Below are 25,923 nucleotides of genomic sequence, written 5' to 3' on the forward strand. Positions count from 1 at the left end.
AATGCTTGGGCCTTCCTATATAAGGACTTTGTCTTAATCCATATTTTGGAATACGCATTTCTAAATGTTGTTCTAGCTGCATTGACGGTGTTCATAACACACGTAACAAAACATGCTTTTCTCTTAAACATATTTCGTTTCGTGGTTCATGGTACTCATATGGAGAAGGTATACTAGCGCCACTATCAAATCAGTGGTACATATATGAAACAAGCACTATCTGCCAAGTTGTCCCCGGGTTGGACCACTGTTACAACTACTGTCATAATAATTAGCATAGAAGGGATGCATAGCTGTCATCATCTAACGAACGCTACAGTGATATGCCCACTATAATGTTTAGCGGGAGCATCTTTGCTGACAGATAAATTTGTGTTATCATTTCCATTAAATAAAGTATTATCATTTCATCGCGAAACATCAATTGTTTGAGCGTAGATCTATATGCAGTGCTGTTGTCGCCGAAAAAGGATTCTTCATTCCGTGTATTCCGATTAACGGTTGAGTAGCCTAGCCACCGGATGAAACAATTTTTTTCTCGTTAATCCATCGGCAAACCGGTGCCAATAACCGCGTTTTCAGCATTCATTAAGATTTTCATTTGCGTTTCAAACGTTGCATATACTCGGAAAAAAATGGGCGGTCCGACATTCAAAAAGTCCTTATAGGAGCTTTTCGCGTACAATTCTGAGTGCCCTCTACCCACCACAAAGTGGTGCTGTTTGCACCGGATCTCGTTTCGTCTGACCTTTAATCGCAGTGTCAATATTTAAGACAGTTAAAACCTTGTATGCTTCCACCGGGGAAATTTCTTGTTTTGATTCGATTATCTCGGATATAGTGGACGCGTAGCTGTTCCAAGCAATATGTACACTAATTGTGGTTGAGTACTATGATAAATCCAACACGCTTGGCCGCGGTGGTGGAGTAGTCATGATCATATTGAAATTGTTGCGAATATCATGCAGTAAAATAGAACGTGAAGACAATCCTATGGCATACCGTGGGAGTTGAAATCTTCTTGAACCAGCTGAGGTGCGATGCATAGGGGAACAATGTCTGCCTTTGATTCGGACTTGACAACCGACAACTTCAATACCTGGTATCGAGAATCAATTCGGCCCTGGCGAATGATGTTAAAATTGTGGAAGATCTACGTCGGTAGATAACCAAATACCAAATACCTGGGAAAATCATGGGAGCGAAATATAGGGACACGTAGTGTTTTCGATGTCCCATAAGGAAATTTCTGTTAGTTTCCGAGACGAGGAGCCACTTACTTCGGTTTTGTAATAGCACCCATCAAAGGACACTCTCAGGCCTTTATGAGGCAGCGTAGGAGAGGAAATGATTTATTTTTTTTCGGAAATTTATTAGCACATTAGAACATGTTCCCTCAATGGGATTATCAGACTCTCGCTCTTTAGTGGACAAGCGAGCGTAGAAATTAGTCGTGGTTTCTACATTTCTACATTGGGTAGCTGTATCGCTCAATTGTTTGCAATAACGGCATGCCCTGAAACACAAAAAGGCGAACAGGTAGACGAGCCCTGTTCAAAAGAACAAAGTTTGGAAGAGTAGATCCGGCGAAAGGCTCGTCATGAGACTAATTGAAAATAAGTTTAAATACTCCTCGATTTATACTGAATGTATTGCTTGCAAACCATTAATCTCTACTTCTAAGGCGGGTACGTAGACAAGAAACTTCTTCGTACACAACCGAGTGTTGTTTAATTAGTTTATGCGATATATCGATGATGTTAAATGGGTTATATTCGGTTCGGAAGTAGACCTTCCAAGGACCTGTTGTACTAGATGAACATAATTTACATGGAAAAGAAGATTTATCGGCATTATTTTGCCATCATGTGAATATTCAAATCGACCTCCATTGAAACAGAGGGACTGTCTGTTGTCGAAGATACCTTCCCATTAGTCATCACTATCATGTGGGCTTCAGTACCCACCCAAAGAAGGTTTTATCTGAGGAAAAAGAAAATTAATGCTACGAAATTTAAAACAATAGAGTAATTGGTACTTAACTGTGGAACATTTGTAGTATCAGTAATCAACAAACTCATTTTTGCTAAGCCTGTTAACAAAGGATATTTCCAAATAGCCACCAGGTATTATCCGGAAATTTTCACTTTCACTTGCACTTACAGTTCAGACATGGTGTACTGTACTTTTGTCACCACTAGTAGAAATCACTTCGAATCTTACTACCCACCCACATTTCGCCGGCCCTGATTGTATTGTATAAATTACATTAATTATTAGAGTCATAAGTGTGACTTTGTACTTTGAGTCTTCTCATCAGTAACCCACAGACCGATTTAGTCCGATAAACTTTCTTAATTTTCATCCACATGCATTTCATTTTCATGCACCTTTTCCTTCGCCTTTCTGGCCTCTCGCTTCATCATAACCCAATATATTTCAATTGAATGAAGTTTAGGAGTTGAGTATGTACTAATATCATTCTCCTGGTAAGCCCCAAAAACAACAAAGTGCAGTTAAAATATTCTAACAAGAGAATTGCGACATAACGATGTGATCGAACAAACTCAAACTGGAGACTTGCTGCTTGGCAAGAGCAGAAAATCAAGGCCATTACGTTTTCCTTTGTCTACCACGCGTCAAGGCTATAGTGACGGTTGAAGCAAAGAAAAAGAAAACAAACCAACTTGTCAACAAAGCCCCAGATACTACAACCCAGTGGAAAATTGCCATTGTCTCCGAAAGACCATAAATCGTGGTTTTCCTTTTCGTAACTACCTGTCCTGCACTACCACCTACACTGCCGCGATGACTGATTCACTATCATTCGCTGGTAGATCCCGCAGCACCGGATGGATGGAAAAACCGTCGTTGTCGTCGTTGTTGCAGTTGTTGTTGTTGTTGTATGTAGGTTGGGAATTACTAATTTGTGAAAATGAGTTACCGTCTTGGCATTAAAGCAACCAGTACGGAGCTACCGTCCACTGAACGATACGAAGCTGAATAAGCTTGGGTAATTATATGAGAAAAAGAAACAGAAAACAATCACATAACCACGCGTTGTTTAGAATTCGAATAGCGCAATGTTTTAATCATGAGACACTATGCGAAGTCGGTACTATTATTTTATGTGTACAAATTTGACTGTTCATTGGATGGTAAGGAATGTACGGCTATGACTGGGTAGGTTAGCGGTGATTATGATTTATTAATACATCTGCTCGGTTGCGCACCGCGGAATCCGGAGGAAGCCACGAGTTGGGTTGACTTTGAAAATATGCCATCGCAGCAGGCCGCTGGTGGTAGATGGCGGTGTGGTAATTCGACTTAGCTTAGAGAACCCATATCGTAGTCACTAAATATGTATAATGGCGATGCGGCAGGCGGTGCTTTGCCGGAATTTGTGAACTGTGATGAGATAATTATGCGCGATTTCTGCAACCGCCACCGGCTGCCGGCCACCGCCCGGTTGAGTACGATCGGTGCACTACGTTCTGAATATGCAAGATTGTTGTCATCCCGCTCGCGCTCTTACAGCGTGGAATTAGAAGGGAGGCTGACATTGAATTAGTAGGCAGATGAATAATTATTGTTGGAGTGAAGAAGGAGTTTAGAAGGAAATTGATGTGCTAGTGCGGAGGAAATTGCAACGGATGAGTAAATTGAACAGATGGTATCTTCAGTGGTGCTTAATGTAGATTGCATCAACCTAATGTGGCACAAAGGGGCGATAGCGGATTGGGATGTTAGGCCGAATAATTACCCAATTGGGTTCGAAAACAATTATTTATTGGGAGTTCAAGAGCTTTGGGCCGATCAGTCTGACCTTCTTCCTTCTCAAATCAGTGTAATGTTCAACCGATCACTTCATTCGAGATGTTAGCTTGGATGAACAACCGCTTCACGCAATGCAACATGCATACCGCGGAAAAAGTTTACTAGCATCCTGTTCCACAATGCTGTCTACAACATTGAATTCACATTGATTTTAACAACGTGTCTTTCGAATCCATTTTGGAAGCAGCACGAGGTCATGAAGTACATTTATATATCACAAAATGGATACACGCAATGCTTAGTAACCGACATCTGTGTTCATCGCTAAGACAAGTACAGATAAGGAAACTGCATGTCTGCGGATGTCCTCAAGGTGGTGTGCTGTCACCACTTTTATGGAACCTTGTCGCCGATGGCTTGTTGAGGAAACTTAATGAGCTTGGGTTTCGGACATATGGTTTCGCCGATGGATATCATATAATGATCACCGGTATTTGCATAACCACACTTTGATGCAGCAAGCCTTATGTGTTGTTGAGCAATGATGTCTTCATATTGAACTATCAATTAATCCAAATAAAACATTAATGGTGCTTTTCTCGCAACGAATGATTGCAACCGAAGCTTTGCGCAGATCACGTTCAGTATGTACCTTGGAGTAATTCTTTACTCAAAACAACAATCCAGTCAAATTTAAACCATCTTCAGAGGACGGTTTTGATGGCGATGATTGCGTTGCGTTCCTAACAACACCTACTGCTCCAGAGGCACTCTTGAACTTTAAACCACTATTTGTGTTTTTGAAACAAGGAACACTTTCTTATGCCTACCGTCTTAAGGCTAACGGACCCTGGAGCAGTAACCCAAAAGAGATCGTGAAACTAACCAAACAAGATTGTGGCTTCAAATAATAATTACTTGGGTTGGGTTTATAATTGCTTCCGGTGACCTTTTACTGACATCTTACTCGCAAGAAATAGCTGTCTGACTGTTTGATGCGACAACATGAAGAATACGTAGTTTGTTACACTGACGGTTCTTTGTTGGAGAACCGAGCCGATGTTGGTGTCTACTGCTGTGAAATGATATTAGAACAATCCCATTCGCTCGATAGGTACCGCAACGTCTTCCAAACGGAAAGCTTAGCGATTCTGTGTGGCGTACAATGACAGTCAGACTATCCAACAAGTACTTAGTCTGGCAGATTCGAGATCGAAATTAGTGATCGCATGTCGAACTCAAATCGAAGAATCACTTGCATTCAAACAAACATCTTTCTGTCAGGTGTAAATTCGAAAATGTTAAATATTTTGTTGCATTTTCCAAGTACAATTGCAGCAAAAAATCAGTGCCTTGACTGAACGAAACAAACTCAATCATCACATGGCTATTACCCAGCGTGCTTAGTATTATTCGTGTGATCTTTGTGAATCCAGGACCGGCGTTACACTTTTAGCACGAGTGGGTAGTAAGCATAGGGTGAGGGTAATAGAATAGGGATTTGTCTCATTTTCGTAATACACACGCTTGCATTACATTTACATTAAATCACTTGCAGTGTGTTTGTGTAAATGAAGTTGTTGTGCATCGATATTATCAAATGTGTGTCCGAGATACATACGTGGCAGATTTCAAATTTATGAAAATGTCCAAATTTTCGAGTGGGTAATTACCCACTCGGTTATTTTCGAGTGGGTAGTACTACCCATACTACCCACGCTCTCCGCCGGCCCTGTGTGAATCCAATTACGGAGGTTCAAATAATTTGATATGTTACTGCCCTGAAGTAATGTAAGTAACCTATTAAGTCCCAAAATCATTTATTCACATCTACTGTCCAAAGAAATGAACGAACGTTAGTAAAGTTTTGGTAAACATCGTTAATTCAACTTTTCATTCAACTCAAAAAATTGATACAATTCGCTGTTATAAAAAAAAGAAATATCCTCTAAAATGGGGTTGACCTATTAAAGTGATACACAGTATAGTAGCTTATAAAAATTTGTCCCACTGTTAACAGAAATATCCTAAACAAAAGATATCTCCTCCATTGTTATTTGTTTTGATAATTTCGACACATTATTCAATTACATCCATCCCGCAGAGAATGCAATAACAAGATTATAACAGGATGCAATTTTCGTAGGTTGTTTTATAAATCTGCTCTCGTTACTAGTTGAAATAACGGCACAATAGATCCACCATTGACAAAGATTACAACTGCACTCCTGTCATGCAATAATGAAGCTCCGGGTCCAGACACAATTAAATTCAATGTGGTGACGAATTGGCCAGATCTTGCAAAAAGACGCTTGTTACATTTACTGAACACGTTTGTTGAGCAGAATATTTAACTGCTTTACTGAAAACAAGTTAGAGTTATCGCAATTTCAACACATAAAGAACCCGCCTCCGATCATAACTTGTATTGACCGGAAATTGGAGAAAATTAAAATACGACAACTCGACAAAACTCCTACATTACGTACATTACTTTGTTGTGATTTAAATAAATTTGTTTTTTTTAATGAACTATAAAGAGTATATTACCTACTGATACCAAAAATGGGTATTGTTTCAAAGTTTAAAATAATTAAAAAGTTCCATCTCCTTCTTGATATATATATTGAGTGAGCATGTTTGTAGTTTCGCCTGAATGAACGCATGTTTGAGTTTGTAACCAGGCCTATATTATCGCGCAGGTTCAAGCGTTTCTATGTTAATGGGTTTGATCACGATTTCACATTGAATGTTGATACGAACTGCGAATTTGAGTGTACGGTTCAGATCTAGAAGGGAGAGAATTCCCGCATATCACTAGAGCATCTGGCCTTGGCGTCCTGAAACTTCGCGTTTATATGAATTTGTTTTTAAACCTAGATTGAAGGCATGGACCTAGGCTCCTAGGACCAAAGGTAGAGGCTTGTGTACGTGACCGATTAATGTCCGCGTGGGAACGGGTATTGGTTTAATCGCGCTTGAGATGGCGTTTATACGTTTGTAAGTGCTAACATATTGACTTGATCGCCGAAACGTTTCAATGTATGTGAGATCGCGAACGTAGATGTCCTCAGAGCGAATATATGATCGCATGCGTGACCGGATTTGTACTGTCGCGAAGGACACGAGCGTTCTATGTTAGCTAGTTTGATCGCGCGGATATTTTTAAGTCGCGTATGTTAGCGTGTTTATAACTTCGCGGATCTGAATTCGTTTATATAAACGTGTAGCCGTTTGCATATTCGCGTTGGTTTTTGAATGTTCTCACGAGCTGTCATGTCAATGTTTACTTTTGAGTACACCCAAGTAACAATTGAAGTTTAATAGCATGCTACAACAGCAATCCAAGTTTTATGAGTGGCTATAAAACTACCATAAAACCTCAATTATTACTAGGGTATCCTTCAAATGAAGGAAGAAAGTGAACTCTCCCATCTCACTTAAGTCTATAACAATGGTGCCCTGAGACTTGTTGTCTAGTATATATAAGTTCCATATTTCAGAATGGGAGCTCCTGGACAAGTATGCTTCATGATCATGGGAGCACCTTTATATGATTGCGAAATTATTAACAAACGCGTTTGCGACTGGATTATTATTATTGTGAAACGCTCGAGCGTTTGTATGTTCTTGTGTACGTTCCTTAAATCGCGTGAGCGTTTGTGTTGTATTTCGTTTGCGGCAACGGCAAAAAATATTTGAAATGAAATGAAAACATACAGCATATGAAAAAAGATCATTAGTATTCCTAACACCTTATATATAGTAGAAACGCTAACTAATGGCTGAACTTATTTTTCCCGTGGATACTCTAAATGGATATTTAGGAATAAAATAGTGTCATTTGTTGATAACTGATGCACTAAATTTATGCAAACTGATGCATGTAATATTGCTTAAAGATGTTAGTAATACCGTCCATCCTATTATCCTAGGGGAGGGAGATTGAATATTAAAATATTTCTATGGTTTTTTCCGAATCTTTCCAAAATATTATTATTGATTATGGATTCAATTAGTCGCACTTCCGCCGAGAATCAAATTACAGAAAACCCTTTAATTTTAAAAACATTTCAAATTTCAAAAGTTTCTAACTTTTACAGAACTCGGCTGGCAATAGTATTGATTGAGAAACAAATGGTTCGCTCTTAAGCTAATGTAATTAGAAGTAAAATAAAATATCTAATCGCCGATCTAAATATGGCTCGTATACATGCTAGATTCAATATTCAAATATGTCAAATTTAAAGAAGTTTGCACAGAAATGCAACAGCTTCGTACTCAAACGGCGCCGTAGGTATTATATAAATTTACAATATGTAAAAATTAATATAAATAACAAATATTATTGAGCGCCGTCGAAAAAAAAATAAAAAGACGGTAAACAAAAGTTAATCTTGTGCACGCAGTTTCCATTGCGCGACGTTCTTTTGCAGGAGGCAAGCATTTGTCTGCTCTCCTACTGCATTTTGGGAGGCATTTACTTTTCTCGTCTCGTTAACATGAATGGCATCATCGTTAATGCTGTCTTGGTACTCATGATCAAATGCCGGTTTACCAGTGTAAACCCACCATCATTAATACTAACTTTCTCGCTGATGGAACTGGTTGTTGATAGTGAGGTGCTGGATGCTGTGTTTTCAAATGCCACTATGACCTGAACAGCTGTCACAAGTTTAAAACTCGACAGCGATTCAGGAAATGGTATTGAAGACTGTGTTTTGGATTGGTTTTGCCAGACTACAGTACTTAATCGTAGGAATCTGCCATTCATGGGAGCACAGTTTGGTTTGTTTAATTTTAGATCCATTATATATGAATCGATGAGTCACGTGGAAGAGAATAGGTCTTTGGACCCGCACCCTCACCACAACAGCACAGTTAACAACACCTACGAAGAAGTTTCTCTAAGTATCAAGTGTAATGGATTCTACTTCTCCGAATTGCCACATGTATTTTACATTTGGCTCTTGGGGGCAATGCGACGATAGATCTTATAGCTTTACCTCTATATTGACATATTCTATAGATACGGGAATCTTAATTCCAACGCTATCATTTTCGACCTCGTGTTTAGGTTGTTATTCGAAACAAATCTTTTAGCTTGGCCTAACATGTTAAATAATATCAGTATTTCCTAGCTCAGGTAATGATACTAAAGATATACGACTTCCGTAAGCCTGAGCTCCATTTTCACCATCACCTTTATTCAAAAAATGTATTTTTGGGACATACATTACAAAAGTTTTTGATTTTGTTCAGAAACGAAGTTGACTAGACTTTTACCAATAATGATGAAAATATGTAAAATTGTACAGACAGCACAAAGTTTGAAAGATCTTTAATTAGTCCTTCGAGCCACAGTCGATGTGATTGAAAAAATAAGAAAATCTTATCTAGAGATTTGCCATTCGATAATATTCTTATTAGAAAAGTCCTTATTTTATTCATTTTATTACACATATTTAAAACTATTATGTTCTTTTTTGAGAATTTATAAATTCCTGCAAGAAATACGTAATTTTACGCTGACTGACTGAAGTGCAGAAATTAAAAAGGTTTCCTTTTTATTGTACAAATCTTAACTATTGTCCATCTCTTTACTTCTTCCGTTTAGCATTTTGTTCCGTGTTGTTTTTAGTTTGCCATTGGTATGTTTTATAATTGAATTACCGTTTCTTGTTCTTTTCAGGTTAATTCTATATATTTTACTTTAAACTATATTATTCATTTTTTGTATCATTCCGAATTTTCTTTTGTTCCTTTTTTCTATTTGAACCAGTATATTTTTAAATTTTCCTATTTCCTGTATCCTACTCTACCTTTTTTATATTTTCTATATTTCTCAAATTTTGTTATTTGTTTTGTTCTTTGCCAAGTGTTCATTTTTTTTTAATTCTCCCCCTTTTATTCTTTTGTCAAATAGTTTCCTTGTTGCATTTTTTTGTATTCTATTCCACATATTCTGGTTTCGATCATTTTCTGCAGTTTCTGTCATTTTATTCGTGCCTGTTTTATCTGTTTGTTTTATTAATTGCACGATGTTTCGCATTTTCTTTCTTTCTTTGGAGTTTCTCTTTTTCCATTATTTTAAATTCTACATTTTTCAGTTTGACAGAATATGCTATATTTTTCCATTTCATTGTTTTTGTCATTTTCTGAAGAATTTGCAATTTGCTTCTATTTTCTTTATTTTTCTTATCCATAATTTCTTTTCATTCGGAATTAAATTGCATTTTTTATTTTGTCCGTTTATTAATTTATTTTACATTTATTTCACTTTTTCAATTATTAATTCAATGTCTCTCAATCTCTTCCTTCCTTTTGTCATTTTACCATCTATTTGTTTTTAATTGATTCAATTCCTTGCAAATTTGTCCATTTATTACCTTATTCTCTTCTCCCCCACTTATTCAGTCTAATTTTTCTCAAATTTTCATAATTTTCAATTTTATTCACATTTCAAACTTCTCAAATATACGTTATCTTTATTCATTTTTGTCCATTGCATAATTTTGCATATTTTTAACTTTTAATCCATTTTTCTCCTGCCTTAAATCTTTCATTTTATTCTTATTCCTGGCACATCACTTTTTTTAAATTTGCCCCATTTCCTGCATTTCAACTTTAGATTACAATATTATAGCAATATATATAGCAATATATATACAATATTCACCATTTCTTCTCTGATCATGCTTTTTATTAAAATTTGTTTCACATCCATTCTTTTCACTTTTTTACGATTTTACTAGTATTGAAAACAAAAATTCTGTAATAAAATTGTAGCGACATATTATTTAATAATTAGTCAAGATATAGAAATCAGGTTTCCCCCACTAAATGGAAGAAGTCAGCTAACATGAGAAACGAATTAGACCCTGTATTTTGAGAGGCTTTCCATAATTTGGAACTGTTGCACTTAGACCGTCCAGGCCGAATGTAGTTTTGTTCTTTGACAAATTCTAAATGAAACAAGTTATAGCGTAAAGTTCAGAGCCAACCCATGCAAAAACCTTTTTTCAATTCTATTCCTTCAAATGGAGATTAAATTCGAGATTAAACTTTTTGATTTTGAAACATCTCTAGCAGCTGGGATCCCTTATGTTGGATCCCCGGGCCCGCATTTTCATTCTACGGCCCTGGCCATGTTAGTTTATTCGATGAATGAATAATTTTAAAATTGATCATTCTTCATTTCATGAGCTGTTCTCCAAGTTAATTATTTTTTATTGGACAATTGCTACTTTCATGTATGTAACCTGTAAATGTGCATTTTCTACATCTAAATACAAATGAGTTTCTCCTTGATGAACGTTCACTTCTTTTATTTGAACATAAATTTCTTCGAGTATCTAGGATAAAATGCATTTATTTCTAATGGGGTAACACAAAATATTCACAACTTCGTTTTGTTCACGTACTGAGCCGTGTCACCTAAATAAAATATTTTAAAAAATGATTAATTCGTTATGAGAGTGAGGTAGCCATTTTACCAACAACCGTTTCTGTTCAGTCATTAAATGAAACAACCATAAATGTTGGACATCGCGGTTCTAATCTCAACACAATCATCCCAGTCTTACTTCTGCAAGATGGAATAGGTCCGCAGTTCCATGAACGTCACTGAAGCCCATGTTGTTCCATCCGACTACTCGGCAATAGTGAAAGATGACGGTAAACGAGCTTCGCAACACTGGAAATACACGGCACAGACTCTTAAAATTTATTTCAAATTAGAATCTTTTAATCTACAAGAAAATAAAACAAGTCATCAACTGCCGCCACAACTATTCTGCCGCAACTCGGATGATGTTCTGTTCTTTAGCGCGTGACAAGCCGGTACTCAAAAACGTTGCACCGCTCGGCACTGTGTCAGAATTGTCCGTTCGTCTCGATTGCGCTATCGTATTTTGCGAAACCTCCGTATAGACGGCACTGAACACTTGCTCGACCAACCCCGTCCATCCATCCGTCGGTCCATTCGTACGTGCAATGCTAGCGGGGGTGCTAAAAGAGGCCGTCTGTGTCGTCCATTGTTTTCAGCAACGCCACTTGGTCTGGCTGGACTGGATGGTTGGTTGCTTGGTTGTCGGTAGCAACATGCTGACTTGGTATTCACAAGAACGTTCGAATCTTTTGCAACATGTAGGCAGCCGCGCACCGTCGTCAGTTGGAATCAAGTAGGCAGAGGTCTTTTGCCGTTTGTGCACCCATCACCCGCTGCGATCGTGTACAAACATCATGGACACTTCAAGTGCGTTTGATGATGATGATGATGATGACGATGATGGAATCGCTCTTGGACCGGTCGCGGCTTTGTTGATCGCTATGGAAACTTGTCATCATATTTGGGTCAAATACGTGCAACTTTTAAACAATTGCCTATTGCGAGAGGGGCAGGCTCGGTGAGGGTTTGCAACATACCAAAAGTAGTATCGGTCTGGACAGGCTGAAGCATTTTGTTGGGAGAACGTTATTTGCAAATTACAACATAGTGATATAAGAAAGATTGGAATTAAAGTGTTTGCTCAATAAATAATTAATCCATACTACTAGCAGTGAGTAGTAAACTATGTCAAACGTTCACGTAATATCATGTCCTACTAGGGTTCTTATGAGTATGTTATAAAACATAAAAAGTAATTCCAAATCTGCGGAAATGCGCGAGCTGTTCGAAGCTCCTTCAAACAAAAATGGACGTGAGTAGAAATCTGCTGGCATCATTTTTGCCATCGCGCGTTTGCACAGTGCACCTCAGTGCCGCCAGCGGAGCTTAGACGCTGCAGCTAAGCGAAAAATCAAGACACTAAACAACCGGGGAGTTCGTTGGAAGCAAAGTGAAACGCGTAAATTTTTTTCTGCATGCCGGCCTCTCCGCTAGTCGACGGACGGTCGGCTAGTTGATTGTAGGTTAAGGGTTCCCCTGGTTGGTGGGACAACGAACGCACCATACAATACGTTCCCCCACCCACTTGCCCTTATCCCTTCCCTACGGGTGTGCAGTTGTTGCAAAGCTGCATGAATGAAGGCTGTTTATAGTTGAGCAGAAAAAAAAAACATGCACGAAAAATGCAACCTTAGAAGTACAGTCGGCTGTCCGTTTGCTGTGGAAGCCTTGCTGTTTATAATTAACAAATTTATAGTAAATTATGGTTAAAACAACCAACTGCAGTTATTATTTACCGAAAGAACCTAGACATTCTATGAACGTTTGTACATATTGACGTAAACTAGCTGCAGTCACTGCAATACACTCTAAAAACAAACACACCAATTTAACTCTTTAGACAAACTTCTTGGTGACAGTTGACGTATTTTTTTTTTGCATCGCACCAAAAACAACAGATTCACCGGCAACAAACTGTTGGCAGTCCAGTGCCTGCGTCTCGGACAAAAGACCTTGCGAGAAGAGAAAAACCAACGCACAAACCAGTCGTCATTTACTAATAAGTCAGGCTGCGATTGCAGCAGTAAGTAGCACCAGACCGGCAGCCAACTGGTGAGGCACCTACAATTATGTAATACCTGCCGCCTAAGCTAACTTTATGTGACTTATATTATAGCGTTAGCGCTCAGACACAGCAGCAACGGGTGTGTCAGTTTTTGATTGCAAGTGTTTGCGTGTGCCTGTGCGAAAGTTGCTCACTTGTAATGTTAAACCTTCTCGTAACACACATAGAGATTTGCGGAACGTTGCGTTTGATTTATTTTTCGCTGTGCCTACACCACTTTGTTTGTCCGCCAGTAAATCGGAATTCGAGAGATTTGGTATGGTTTTGATATGTTGTGTTTGACTTCTATTCCACAAATCCAAGGAAACCGGGCGGGGGTCAGGGCAACCCGTCTGACGGAAAGCTGTACTGCATACTCCTAAATACACTTCATTTTTATGGCCTACTTTATTCGATCCGGAAGATGCATGTCACCAAGTTTCTAATTTTTGGAAGAGCACATGGTCGTAATTAAGTTGTTTGAGGTTAGATGACATGGTAGTTAAAGGTTTATGCGTAGTTAAGCTTTTGGTTTATAACAATAGTTTCAATGCCACTTTCAGGGGAATAATACAATAACCATGAGTTTTATTGGCCTGGGGTCCATCGCTGGATAGTTCGTAAAACACGTTGCATCGAGCAGAAAATGAACAATTGGGTGGGCTAAATGAAATATTGACTCCAATAACAATTAAATATGGTCAAGTATTTGAAAATTGTGACACGTGTGGAGTTACAAAGCACTTTGTTATCCGGTAGTTGCAGACGGATGTGTATGACACCTTCCCTTTAGTTAAAATGACTAAAACAGTTCGAATGTTATTTCAGCGAAATTTTAGAAAACAATAGTATAAGATATGACATTCTATCTCAACCAATACTTAGGATAATATGTGGAACTTACTTAACGGAAGGCCGCTACCTCAGAATTGGGCTTAAAGGAAACATATTGCATTGAAATTCGCCAGAAATAAGTAATGCGACCATAAAGGCTAGTTTGTTATCAAATCATAGCACTAATAAATAAATGGAGATTTTTATGTATTGGCACTATAGAAATAACCTCATTTTTCTGATACAAAAAATGTTGACCACTGCCAATTCAAGCAAAAGACCTGTTCATTTGAAATGGTCAGACATGTGTATAGATGTCTGGTCATTTGGTCGAATGCCATTTGGTAAAAAGTTTAATTGGTCCAAGGGGTCGTTTGGTCGAATGATAATTAGATGAATTGACCGAATCTTTTGGTAGATAGTATCGTTTGGCAGAATGAGTCAATTGATTTAATGCGATTGAGCCGAGTGCGATTATGCCGAATGCTATTTGATCTAAAAGTTTGCTTAGGCGGATGCTACTCTGTCGAAAGGTGAATACTATACGTTAATTGCTGGCCAATATTAATCTAAAAATAACAGCATTATATTAGGTATTTCTCTTTGTCTTAAGCAGTTCCATCTTTACATTTCTGTTGCTCTAAGACATTTTCTTTCCGTAAACTTATCCTCAATCTAGTAAATTTGAAAGTAATTTATTCGTGTATTTATTTACGTGCTTATTAATTTATTTATTTATTTATTTAGTTATCTATTTATTTATTTATTCGTTTATTTATTTATATATTTATTTATTTATCTATTTATTTATTTATTTATTTATTTATTTATTTATTTATTTATTTATTTATTTATTTATTTATTTATTTGTGGTTGAACTTGAATAGAATACACCAACCTCAAATGATCGTAAAAATCACCATATTTTTGGAAGGTCAAGTGTAAGAGGTACAGTATCGGTTCCCGGTAAATTGGCCGAATACCGTTTTGTCGAAAGCCATTTAGCCGAACGCCATTTGGCTGAATGTCACATCACCGAGAGGGTTGTTTGGCCGAAAGCTGTTAGTTCGAAAAGGTCATTTAACTGAATGTCATTTGGCCGACTGTCATTTGACCGACTATCATTTGACCGACTATCATTTGACCGACAATTATTTGACCGACTATCATTTGACCGACTGTCATTTTACCGACTGTTATTTGACCGACTGTCATTTGACCGATCTCATTTGACCGACTGTCATTTGACCGAATGTTATTTGACCGACTGTCATTTGACTGACTGTCATTCGACCGACTGTCATTTGACCGACTGTCATTTGACCGACTGTCATTTGACTGACTATCATTTGACCATCTGTCATTTTACCCACTGTCATTTGACTGACTATCATTTGACGACTATCGTTTCACCAACTGTCATTTGACCGACAGTCATTTGACCGACAGTCATTTGACCGACTGTCATTTGACCGACTGTCATTTGACCGACTGTCATTTGACCGACTGTCATTTGACCGACTGTCATTTGACCGACTGTCATTTGACCGACTGTCATTTGACCGACTGTCATTTGACCGACTGTCATTTGACCGACTGTCATTTGACCGACTGTCATTTGACCGACTGTCATTTGACCGACTGTCATTTGACCGACTGTCATTTGACCGACTGTCATTTGACCGACTGTCATTTGACCGACTGTCATTTGACCGACTGTCATTTGACCGACTGTCATTTGACCGACTGTCATTTGACCGACGGTCATTTGACCGACTGTCATTTGACCGACTGTCATTTGACCGACTGTCATTTGACCGACTGTCATTTGACCGACTGTCATTTGACCGACTGTCATTTGACCGACTGTCATTTGACCGACTGTCATTTGACCGACTGTCATTTGACCGACTGTCATTTGACCGACTGTCATTTGACCGACTGTCATTTGACCGACTGTCATTTGACCGACTGTCATTTGACCGACTGTCATTTGACCGACTGTCATTTGACCGACTGTCATTTGACCGACTGTCATTTGACCGACTGTCATTTGACCGACTGTCATTTGACCGACTGTCATTTGACCGACTGTCATTTGACCGACTGTCATTTGACCGACTGTCATTTGACCGACTGTCATTTGACCGACTGTCGTTTGACCGACTGTCGTTTGACCGACTGTCGTTTGACCGACTGTCATTTGACCGACTGTCGTTTGACCGACTGTCGTTTGACCGACTGTCGTTTGACCGACTGTCGTTTGACCGACTGTCATTTGACCGACTGTCATTTGACCGACTGTCATTTGACCGACTGTCGTTTGACCGACTGTCGTTTGACCGACTGTCATTTGACCGACTGTCGTTTGACCGACTGTCATTTGACCGACTGTCGTTTGACCGACTGTCGTTTGACCGACTGTCGTTTGACCGACTGTCGTTTGACCGACTGTCATTCGACCGGCAGTCATTCGACCGACTGTCATTTGACCGACTGTCGTTTGACCGACAGTCATTCGACCGACTGTCATTTGACCGACTGTCATTTGACCGACTGTCATTTGACCGACTGTCATTTGACCGACTGTCATTTGACCGACTGTCATTTGACCGACTGTCATTTGACCGACTGTCATTTGACTAACTATCATTTGACCAACTGTCATTTTACCGACTGTCATTTGACTGACTATCATTTGACTATCAGTTGACGACTGTCATTTGACCGACCGTCATTTGACCGACCGTCATTTGACCGACCGTCATTTGACCGACCGTCATTTGACCGACCGTCATTTGACCGACCGTCATTTGACCGACCGTCATTTGACCGACTGTCATTTGACCGACTTGGCAGAATGCCGACTGTCATTTGGCCGACTGTCATTTGGCCGACTGTGATTTGGCCGACTATCATTTGGTTGTAATAATAGTGCCGTTCCTTTGCATACCAGAACGCACTTTTGAGCACTCTTGAACAACAAATCAGGAAGTGCATCGCTCTGTTTCAATACACCTAACGCCACAAACGAGTCGGATGTCTCTTTGGCTACTCTAGCGCTTGGTTTTAACCCATCCAGCGCCAAACGAAACAACCTATTTAGTTTTTCGAAAAGCCATGTGCAAGCATGATCTGGCGCGACAGTTCGTTGCGTTACACTGAATCGCGCACTGCCTTGAAATCTACAAACAGATGATGTGTTAGCAAGTTTTATTCCAGAAAATCAGGGTTTGTCTTCTAAGAAGCAACTATTGAAATCGAGAGTTATTACTTCGTTGTATTGGTTCGAATTCATGTAAAAAGTGATATATTGAAAACCCAACACTGTTTAATCTTCAGTTATTTACATTTATTGGCATTAAGCATTCCGGAGTGTCAAATACCAAATTCTGAAATGAAAATCTGACTCTAACTTGCATGTATAACACATTACCTGAAAAAAATTTCAAGCATGTTCAAAGTTTTAAAATATCCCAAAATTTGTTTCACCAACCAATTCCGGTGCGACGGGTTTCGAGGTCCAATCGAGAAAAGCATGCGTGTCTATTTGATGTCGGTGATAGGGATTCCATGTAAAGTGAACCAATCTCGAGCGCAAGGAAGTGCAAATTATTAGGCGTATTTGATAGAAATTCGATTGAAAAAATCGAGTATGTATTATTTTTGCAAAAACTACCGTAGAATTCTGAAGAAGTTATGAACATTGCGTAGATTACGCGAGGTTGATCCGTAAATCTGTAGAAAGGTCAGAAATCCGTAGATCTACGGTAAAATCCATAGAGTTGGCCACCCTGGAGCCTGGTGTTTTAAATGTTAAAAAATAAAATCAATAATTATGAATAGTTGTCTATCAAATCTCTTGCGCACAACTTCCTATTGCGGGTAGAGACCTTATCAAGCGGTAGAGAAAAATTTATTTCCTCGCCAACTACATCTTGGGGATCGTTTATGTCGGTCTCTCTCTCTCTCTCTCTCTCTCTCTCTCGCGATGTTGCACAATCTTTTGTTGGTTGTTGCTTGATGTTCGCGATCAGATGTTCTCTCTTCTCTGTTTTCAATAGTAGCTTCCTCACTGATGATGCTGGCTGTTGATTTGGGAGTACTTGACACAGCTTCCGCAGTTGTTATTATTATCTAAACAGCAGCCCAAAATTTGTCAACCACTACTGGTTCAGGTAATGTTATTGGAGACTATGTGTTAGAATTTATTTCCGCAGATAAGCTTTCCATAGCAGTTTCTGAGCAGGGATGTCCGTAATGTGCCGTCAATTGACATGTATTGATTTGTCTTTAATATATGCAAAGATTTTTCTAAATAGTAAGTTAAGACTGTAAATAAAATGACCTTGATGGTTGTAGCAAAATCGAAAGTCCGCAAATTCAGCTTATTAACATCAAAAAATTTGCAACCGGTTTGGTATTAGAATTATAACTGCTCAGTAGACTGCTTCAAATTTTTGACTATTAGCTCCACCAGGCTCTACTGATTCCTTTTACGGCCCTTAATAATTGTGCAAATTTTGGTACCGATCGGTTGTGTCTACGGACCCTCCAAAAATTTCAAAGTTTACATGGAAATGAGTATGGAAAATCGCTGAATATAGAAAATAAATTTTTAAAATATCACCTCATCAAACAATTCATGAGAACACTATATCATTCTAAATATATTCTTCTACTGAACACATTCGTGAAATATTGTAAGTTTGTGAAAATTCGCTGATAAAAGTTAATAACTAAAGAAGCAGCATGACTTCAAAACAAGTGGATTTTATTATTAATCATAGCAACCCTGGCCACCCACCGCTCGCGTATGGCAGATACAGTAATTCAAACAGGGTTGCTATGATTAATAATAAAATCCACTTGTTTTGAAGTCATGCTGCTTCTTTAGTTAATAACTTTTCTCAGCGCATTTTCACAACCACAAACCAAAATATGTTCAGAAGAGGAATACCTTTAGGAATATATATTGTGTTCTGATGAATTGATTGATGAGGTGATTTTACAAGAATTTATTTTCAATTTTTACGTTTTAACGACATTCAATTAGCTAGAGATTATTGGGTAGGGAAAGTTATGAAACTTAGAGCCATAGTACTCAAGTGAGAGCAAGGATGTGAAGTAAACAGATCGGAAAACTAGAAGTGGCAGGGTCATTAGAACAGGCCTAATATCGTGCGGGCTTAATTTTTGCCTTCGGTTAATGAGGGTCGAGCTTAGGCAGAATAACTACGAATCACCCGAGTTCACTAACATGTGTCCTGATAAAGGTAGACGTATCTATCTTTACCATGACAACCGGCAATTTTCAACGTTTTTTCAAACCGATTTTCCATACTAATTTCTATATAAACTTTAAAAATCTTTGGAGGGTCCGTAGACCCAACCGATCGGTACCAAAATTTGCACAATTGCTTAGGGACACAAAAGGAATCAGTAGAGTCTGGTGGAGCTAAAAGTCAAAAATTGTTATTGCGCAGCAAATAACGTTCTGATTAGATGAAAGCATTATTTTGCAAGTGCTAAAAGTATCAGAACAACCCTGTTTTCCACCACAACTTAGTACGTTTCCTAACGGTCTGCAACCATGTTCTTACATCCACGGAGGGAGCTTACTAAGGTAAAATAATAATTTCATCGCCCTGTCGCTGGTAACGATTATGATGATGACGGTGATACTCCCGGACGTTTGATTATGTAAACTGACAATTCGATTTAATCACCCATTCATTACGCTGCAGCAGCGACCGTTCGAGCTACGACGACCGGGCAAACGCCGTCACTCAACCTAGGCACCATTTCACGTCCGGTTGGCACTTTTCTGGCGTTTGCGTTGCCGCTGCGCTGGCTGGCTGGAGCAATCAACACAGATACCAAAAGGCGTTGCAAATAAATAGCAACAACTAGATAACAAAAAACAACAGCAACAACAACAACGAAAAAAGCAAATCGCAACGTTCATATCTGTATACGCGTGTGCACCGGGGTGAGAGCCGCCCGACAAGCTTTCGCAAGTTGCGCTATCTCACGCAGCGCTCCGCGTTGCATTGCAGTGCTGGGCAATCACACGAGTTATCAGGTCGTATAATAGACACGGCACAAAGTTGCACTATACTACAACCGTCGTTCGAGAGTTCGGGACAGGCTCTGCCGAATGCCATTCCATTCGGTGCGTCAGCCGTGTGCTATCTTGTTCCGTTTATCGAGTTTAACGAAGACCTGAGCAGCGAAATGGAAATTGGGAGCGGGGCACTGGTGCAGCAAATAGTTAAGCTCAATCGCGAGACGTGCCAGTCGGGTTGATCATCAATCAAATGAAACCTTTGTTTGCCTGCTTGCAAATGCGTGCGTTGGGGAACTGATACCTTTTTGTAAGTATCGAAAATGTACTTTTGCAGGTGCACACACGCAGATAGGGCGAATTCATGCGTGACTGACTGTTGAAAGTAACATTTGAATAAACTAAATTTAAAACTAATACTTAATATGTTTCTTTCATTTTAAAGTTTCAAACGATTAACAGAGCATTTTCAAAAACAAAGTAGGTGATGAAACCAATTAGTTTATTTTTCTTTTTATACGACATTAATTGCCATAAACCAGTAATTTTATATACAATAAAGATGTCTGTTTTGAGAGTCTAAACGCATAATTTAATGCTATTGCATAGTGAAAGAAATGTGTTTAACGTTTTTGTACATATAAAAATAATTCAGCATTGTGCAGGATTGTTAAATTGCATCATGTGCTTACAAAGGTCGTAGATCGAAATTTCGTTAGGGTTGATTGCTGAATTGATCAAGTTTGATTTTTGTGTTTCAAAATTATCTTGTTAGTAACTGGCACAAACTGGGTGTCTAGTTATACGATGTATCTAAACTAATACCGAAATTAGCACTAGTTAGACACAAAAGACTGAAAAATTGAACAGGTTTAGGTTTAGTATATTTTCGTCCTTTATTTGAAAGGATCCAATGCTTTAGCTAGACTGAGCCGTGGATCTTTCCATATATTTACAACATGAAAGTTATAAATAATACATTACTATCTGTATCTTGTGCTCGCCACTTTCTGTTGCGCGTGGAGATCATATTTTGCACAGGGGAAACATTTACTGCGTCACCTACTGCAGCTTGATGGTATGTCGGTGATGCCTATTCTCATTCTGTCGTACACGTGCATGGTGTCGTTGCTACTGTTGTTCTGATGCTTCCTTCTGCTTCTTGTTGTTGCGAGTCACGATTTCGTATCCGGATTCGACGTTACCTTTTTCACTGGCGGTATTGGTCGTTAGTTTTGTGATACTGGGTGTAAGTCGTAATTTAATGGGTATTATTCGAAATCGTTGGCTGAGTAGCTTGAAAAATTTTTAGAAATCGTTGGCATAGCCGAAGGCTGTACGATAGTTTTTATTGCAGTTAATAAATTTTTCATATGACGTTCAGTGCAGGATTTTCCTTAGCTAACAAGCTTATCACAGAGCTGACACGAATTCACATGATCGGGATAGGTGCACAGCATTGACTGATTATGAATAATGTCGTCTAGTACGTCTGGGATGGTCTAACATCAGCGACCGAAAATAACAATCGAATGAACAGTACATGCTTCGTAAAACTGGCTTCAAGTTTTCGCTCCATGCAGCCAGACAGCCATTTCTTGCGAAGAGAGATTCTGGCATTGAAACTTCGAAAAGGGAAACTACATGTTCGTCACTGGTTACTCATCCCAAGTAACCATTCATCACAGGTTACAGTCTTGTGGGGCTGCTAGTTGCACGATCTATTGGGTTACTGTGCCAGAGCCCAACATGCACAAGAAAGTACTTTATGTTGAAGAGTGCCTCTAGAGCAGCAGTAGTCGTTGTCGAATTTGGTGATAATCATTGAAAAAACCATATCCCGAAAACCCCAACTTATTAAGTTTCCTCAAAATGTCATTGGCTAAAATGTTCCATAGAAGTGGTGACAGCACACTACCTTGAGGACATCAGCAGTCATTCAGTTTCCTTATCTCGACATGTCTTAACGAGTATAGATGTCGGTTGATAAGCATTGCGTGTATCCAGTTCGTGATATATAAAGGTACTATATGACCTTCCAAAATTGATTCGAACGACAAGTTGTCAAAATCACCTGTAATATCAAGTAAAACTCCAAGCATTTTTGTACATATTGCAATAATAATATTCCTAGATTGTGATAGGTTTCTTAAGTATTGTAATAGAACTACGGTAGTATTTTCTTCTCAATCATTGAATAGAGGTCATAAATTGAACCTTGGCTGTTCTATCTCATAATTACATAGTATTTAATCAAATTAAGCTAAATACAGCTCCGATAAACGTCGCTATACACAAACGGAAATTATTATATTATATATCCAATTAACCAGTACATTTTGTGTCGCGAATATGACAAGCGGCATTCTGCCAAGTAGCATTCTGCGAAGTGACAGTCGGCCAAATAACAGTCGGCCAAATGACAGTCGACCAAATGACAGTCGGCCAAATGACAGTCGGTCAAATGATAGTCGGCCAAATGACAGACGGCCAAATGACAGTCGGCCAAATGACAGTCGGCCAAATGACAGTCGGCCAAATGACAGTCGGCCAAATGACAGTCGGCCAAATGACAGTCGGCCAAATGACAGTCGGCCAAATGACAGTCGGCCAAATGACAGTCGGCCAAATGACAGTCGGCCAAATGACAGTCGGCCAAATGACAGTCGGCCAAATGACAGTCGGCCAAATGACAGTCGGTCAAATGACAGCCGACCAAATGACAGTCGGCCAAATGACAGTCGGCCAAATGACAGTCTGCCAAATGACAGTCGGCCAAATGACAGTAGGCCTAATGACAGTAGGCCAAATGACAGTCGGTCAAATGACAGTCGGCCAAATGGCAGTTGGCCAAATGACAGTCGGTCAAATGACATTCGGTCAAATGACAGTCGGTCGAATGACAGTCGGTCAAATGACAATCGGTCAAATGACGGTCGGCCAAAAGCCAGTCGGCCAAATGACAGTCGGTCAAATTACAGTCGGCCAAATGACAGTCGGCCAAATGACAGTCGGCCAAATGACAGTCGGCCAAATGGCAGTAGGCCAAATGACAGTCGGTCAAATGACAGTCGGTCAAACGACAGTCGGTCAAATGACAGTCGGTCGAATGACAGTCGGTCGAATGACAGTCGGTCAAATGACAGTCGGTCAAATGACGGTCGGCCAAATGATAGTCGGCAAAATGACAGTCGGCCAAATGACAGTCGGCCAAACGACAGTCGGCCAAATGACAGTCGGCCAAATGACAGTCGGCCAAATGGCAGTCGGCCAAATGACAGTCGGTCAAACAACAGTCGGCCAAATGACAGTCGGCCAAATGGCAGTAGGCCAAATGACAGTCGGTCAAATGACAGTCGGTCAAACGACAGTCGGTCAAATGACAGTCGGTCGAATGACAGTCGGTCGAATGACAGTCGGTCAAATGAAAGTCGGTCAAATGACGGTCGGCCAAATGATAGTCGGCAAAATGACAGTCGGCCAAATGACAGTCGGCCAAATGACAGTCGGCCAAACGACAGTCGGCCAAATGACAGTCGGCCAAATGACAGCCGGCCAAATGGCAGTCGGCCAAATGACAGTCGGTCAAACAACAGTCGGCCAAATGACAGTCGGCCAAATGACAGTCGGCCAAATGGCAGTCGGTCAAACGACAGTCGGTCAAATGAAAGTCGGTCAAATGACAGTTGGCCAAATGACAGTCGGCAAAATGACAGTCGGCCAAATGACAGTCGGCCAAATGACAGTTGGCCAAACGACAGTCGGCCAAATGACAGTCGGTCAAATGACAGTCGGCCAAATGACAGTCGATCAAATGACAGTCGGCCAAATGACAGTCGGTCAAATGACAGTCGGCCAAATGACAGTCGGCCAAATAACAGTCGGCCAAATGACAGTCGTCCGAATGACAGTCGGCCGAATGGCAGTCGGCCAAATGACAGTCGGCCAAATGACAGTAGACCAAATGTCAGGCAGTCAAATGGCAGTCGGCCAATTAACAGTCGGCCAAATGACAGTCGGCCAAATGATAGTCGGCCAAATGACAGTCGGCCAAATGACAGTCGGTCAAACGACAGTTGGCCAAATGACAGTCGGTCAAATGACAGTCGGTAGAATGACAGTCGGTAGAATGACATTCGGTCGAATGACAGTCGGTCAAATGACAGTCGGTCAAATGACAGTCTGGCCAAATGGCAGTCTGGCCAAATGACAGTCGGCCAAATGACAGTCGACCAAATGACAGTCGGCCAAATGACAATCGGCCAAATGACAGTCGGCCAAATGACAGTCGGCCAAATGACAGTCGGCCAAATGACAGTCGGCCAAATGACAGTCGGCCAAATGACAGTCGGCCAAATGACAGTCGGCCAAATGACAGTAGGCTAAATGACAGTCGGCTAAATGACAGTCGGTCAAATGACAGTCGGTCAAATGACAGTCGATCAAATGACAGTTGGCTAAATGGCAGTCGGCCAAATGACAGTCGGTCAAATGACAGTCGGCCAAATGACAGTCGGTCAAATGACAGTCGGTCAAATGACAGTCGGTCAAATGACAGTCGGTCAAATGACAGTCGACCAAAGGACAGTCTGGCCAAATGACAGTCTGGCCAAATGACAGTCGGCCAAATGACAGTTGGCCAAATTACATTCGGCCAAATTACAGTTGGCCAAATGGCAGTCGGCCAAATGATAGTCTGGCCAAATGACAGTCTGGCCGAATGACAGTCGGCCAACTGACAATCGGTCAAATGACAGTCGTCCAAATGACAATCGGCCAAATGACAGTCGGCCAAATGACAGTCGGCCAAATGACAGTCGGCCAAATGACAGTCGGCCAAATAACATTTGCTTAAGGGGGAGTATAAGGGTTTCAGCGTGAAAAAAACTCTTTTTGCTAATTTTTTTTTTAGAAATTTGGGTGATGCGAATTGCTCAAAACTTTCGTACATTATATTTAGTGTATAATATCAGTAACATTCTGTAATTTTTCTAAAGGCTCGACGAAAAAGTTTTTTACAACGTATGTGGAAAAAACACGATTTGCGGTGTTATCTGCATTCAAAAACTACTTTACCGATTTATTTCAAATTTCGCTTACACATTTTATGTAAAAACTATCTAACCCCTACGTTGAGTTTTAAATAATTTTTCAATAAAGGGTTTTTTGCCTCATAAAAAGGCGGAACTTTTCGTGAAAAATAGCAATTTTTAATTCAAATCACTAAAAAACGCCCTTTTAAAAACGCCCTTTCAAAAATTTTCTCGAAAACTCAATGTAGGGGTTAGATATTTTTACATAGTTAGATGGATGGGGGGACAAGGAATAGTCGATATCCAGGCATTATGCGTAGCGCAGGTGCGACGACTGCGAGAATACTTTGTGGAAAGTGCATCGACCCTGTGGCTCAAGCGAGGTGAACTCTCGTCAGTGATCGAGGCCGTCATGATAGCCATGAGGAATTGCAGTAGGTATATTTGGCACCAAGACGTCGACGCTAGATGCCAGATGTGCCATTCGCCGCACAAAACCATCCCAAGCTGCCGCGTGCTAACCAACGCAGCCTACAACGAGTATCATACCAACGTTGCTAAGATTTTGCACCAGCATTTGGCGCTGCAATGTGGTGTGTTTTGGAATAAATTGTGCCGAACTACCGTTAGGGGCCATGAATAAATGACGTAGCATTTTGGGGGGGGGGTAGGGAGGGTATACAAAATTTGTGACGAAGTGTGACGAGGGGGAGGGTAG

General features: G+C 39.9%; 2 protein-coding genes across 3 annotated transcripts in view; both read right to left on the reverse strand.

Moving 5' to 3' along the window:
• LOC131693444 (mucin-5AC) overlaps positions 1–25,923 on the reverse strand; it is a 390,550-nt gene that overhangs the window by 348,705 nt on the left and 15,922 nt on the right. The window lies entirely within an intron of this gene.
• On the reverse strand, positions 15,496–16,773 carry LOC131688351 (uncharacterized PPE family protein PPE21-like). Its single transcript, XM_058972557.1, has one exon. It carries the CDS (start codon positions 16,771–16,773, stop codon positions 15,496–15,498), a length of 1,278 nt encoding a protein of 425 aa, XP_058828540.1.

Source organism: Topomyia yanbarensis, chromosome 3, assembly GCF_030247195.1.
Source record: "Topomyia yanbarensis strain Yona2022 chromosome 3, ASM3024719v1, whole genome shotgun sequence".
NCBI classification, from domain to species: domain Eukaryota; kingdom Metazoa; phylum Arthropoda; class Insecta; order Diptera; family Culicidae; genus Topomyia; species Topomyia yanbarensis.

What these genes read in the sequence shown, in the direction of transcription:
- LOC131688351 (XM_058972557.1), bottom strand. Translation starts at nt 16,773, where the DNA reads ATGACAGTTGGTCAAATGATAGTTAGTCAAATGACAGTCGGTCAAATG.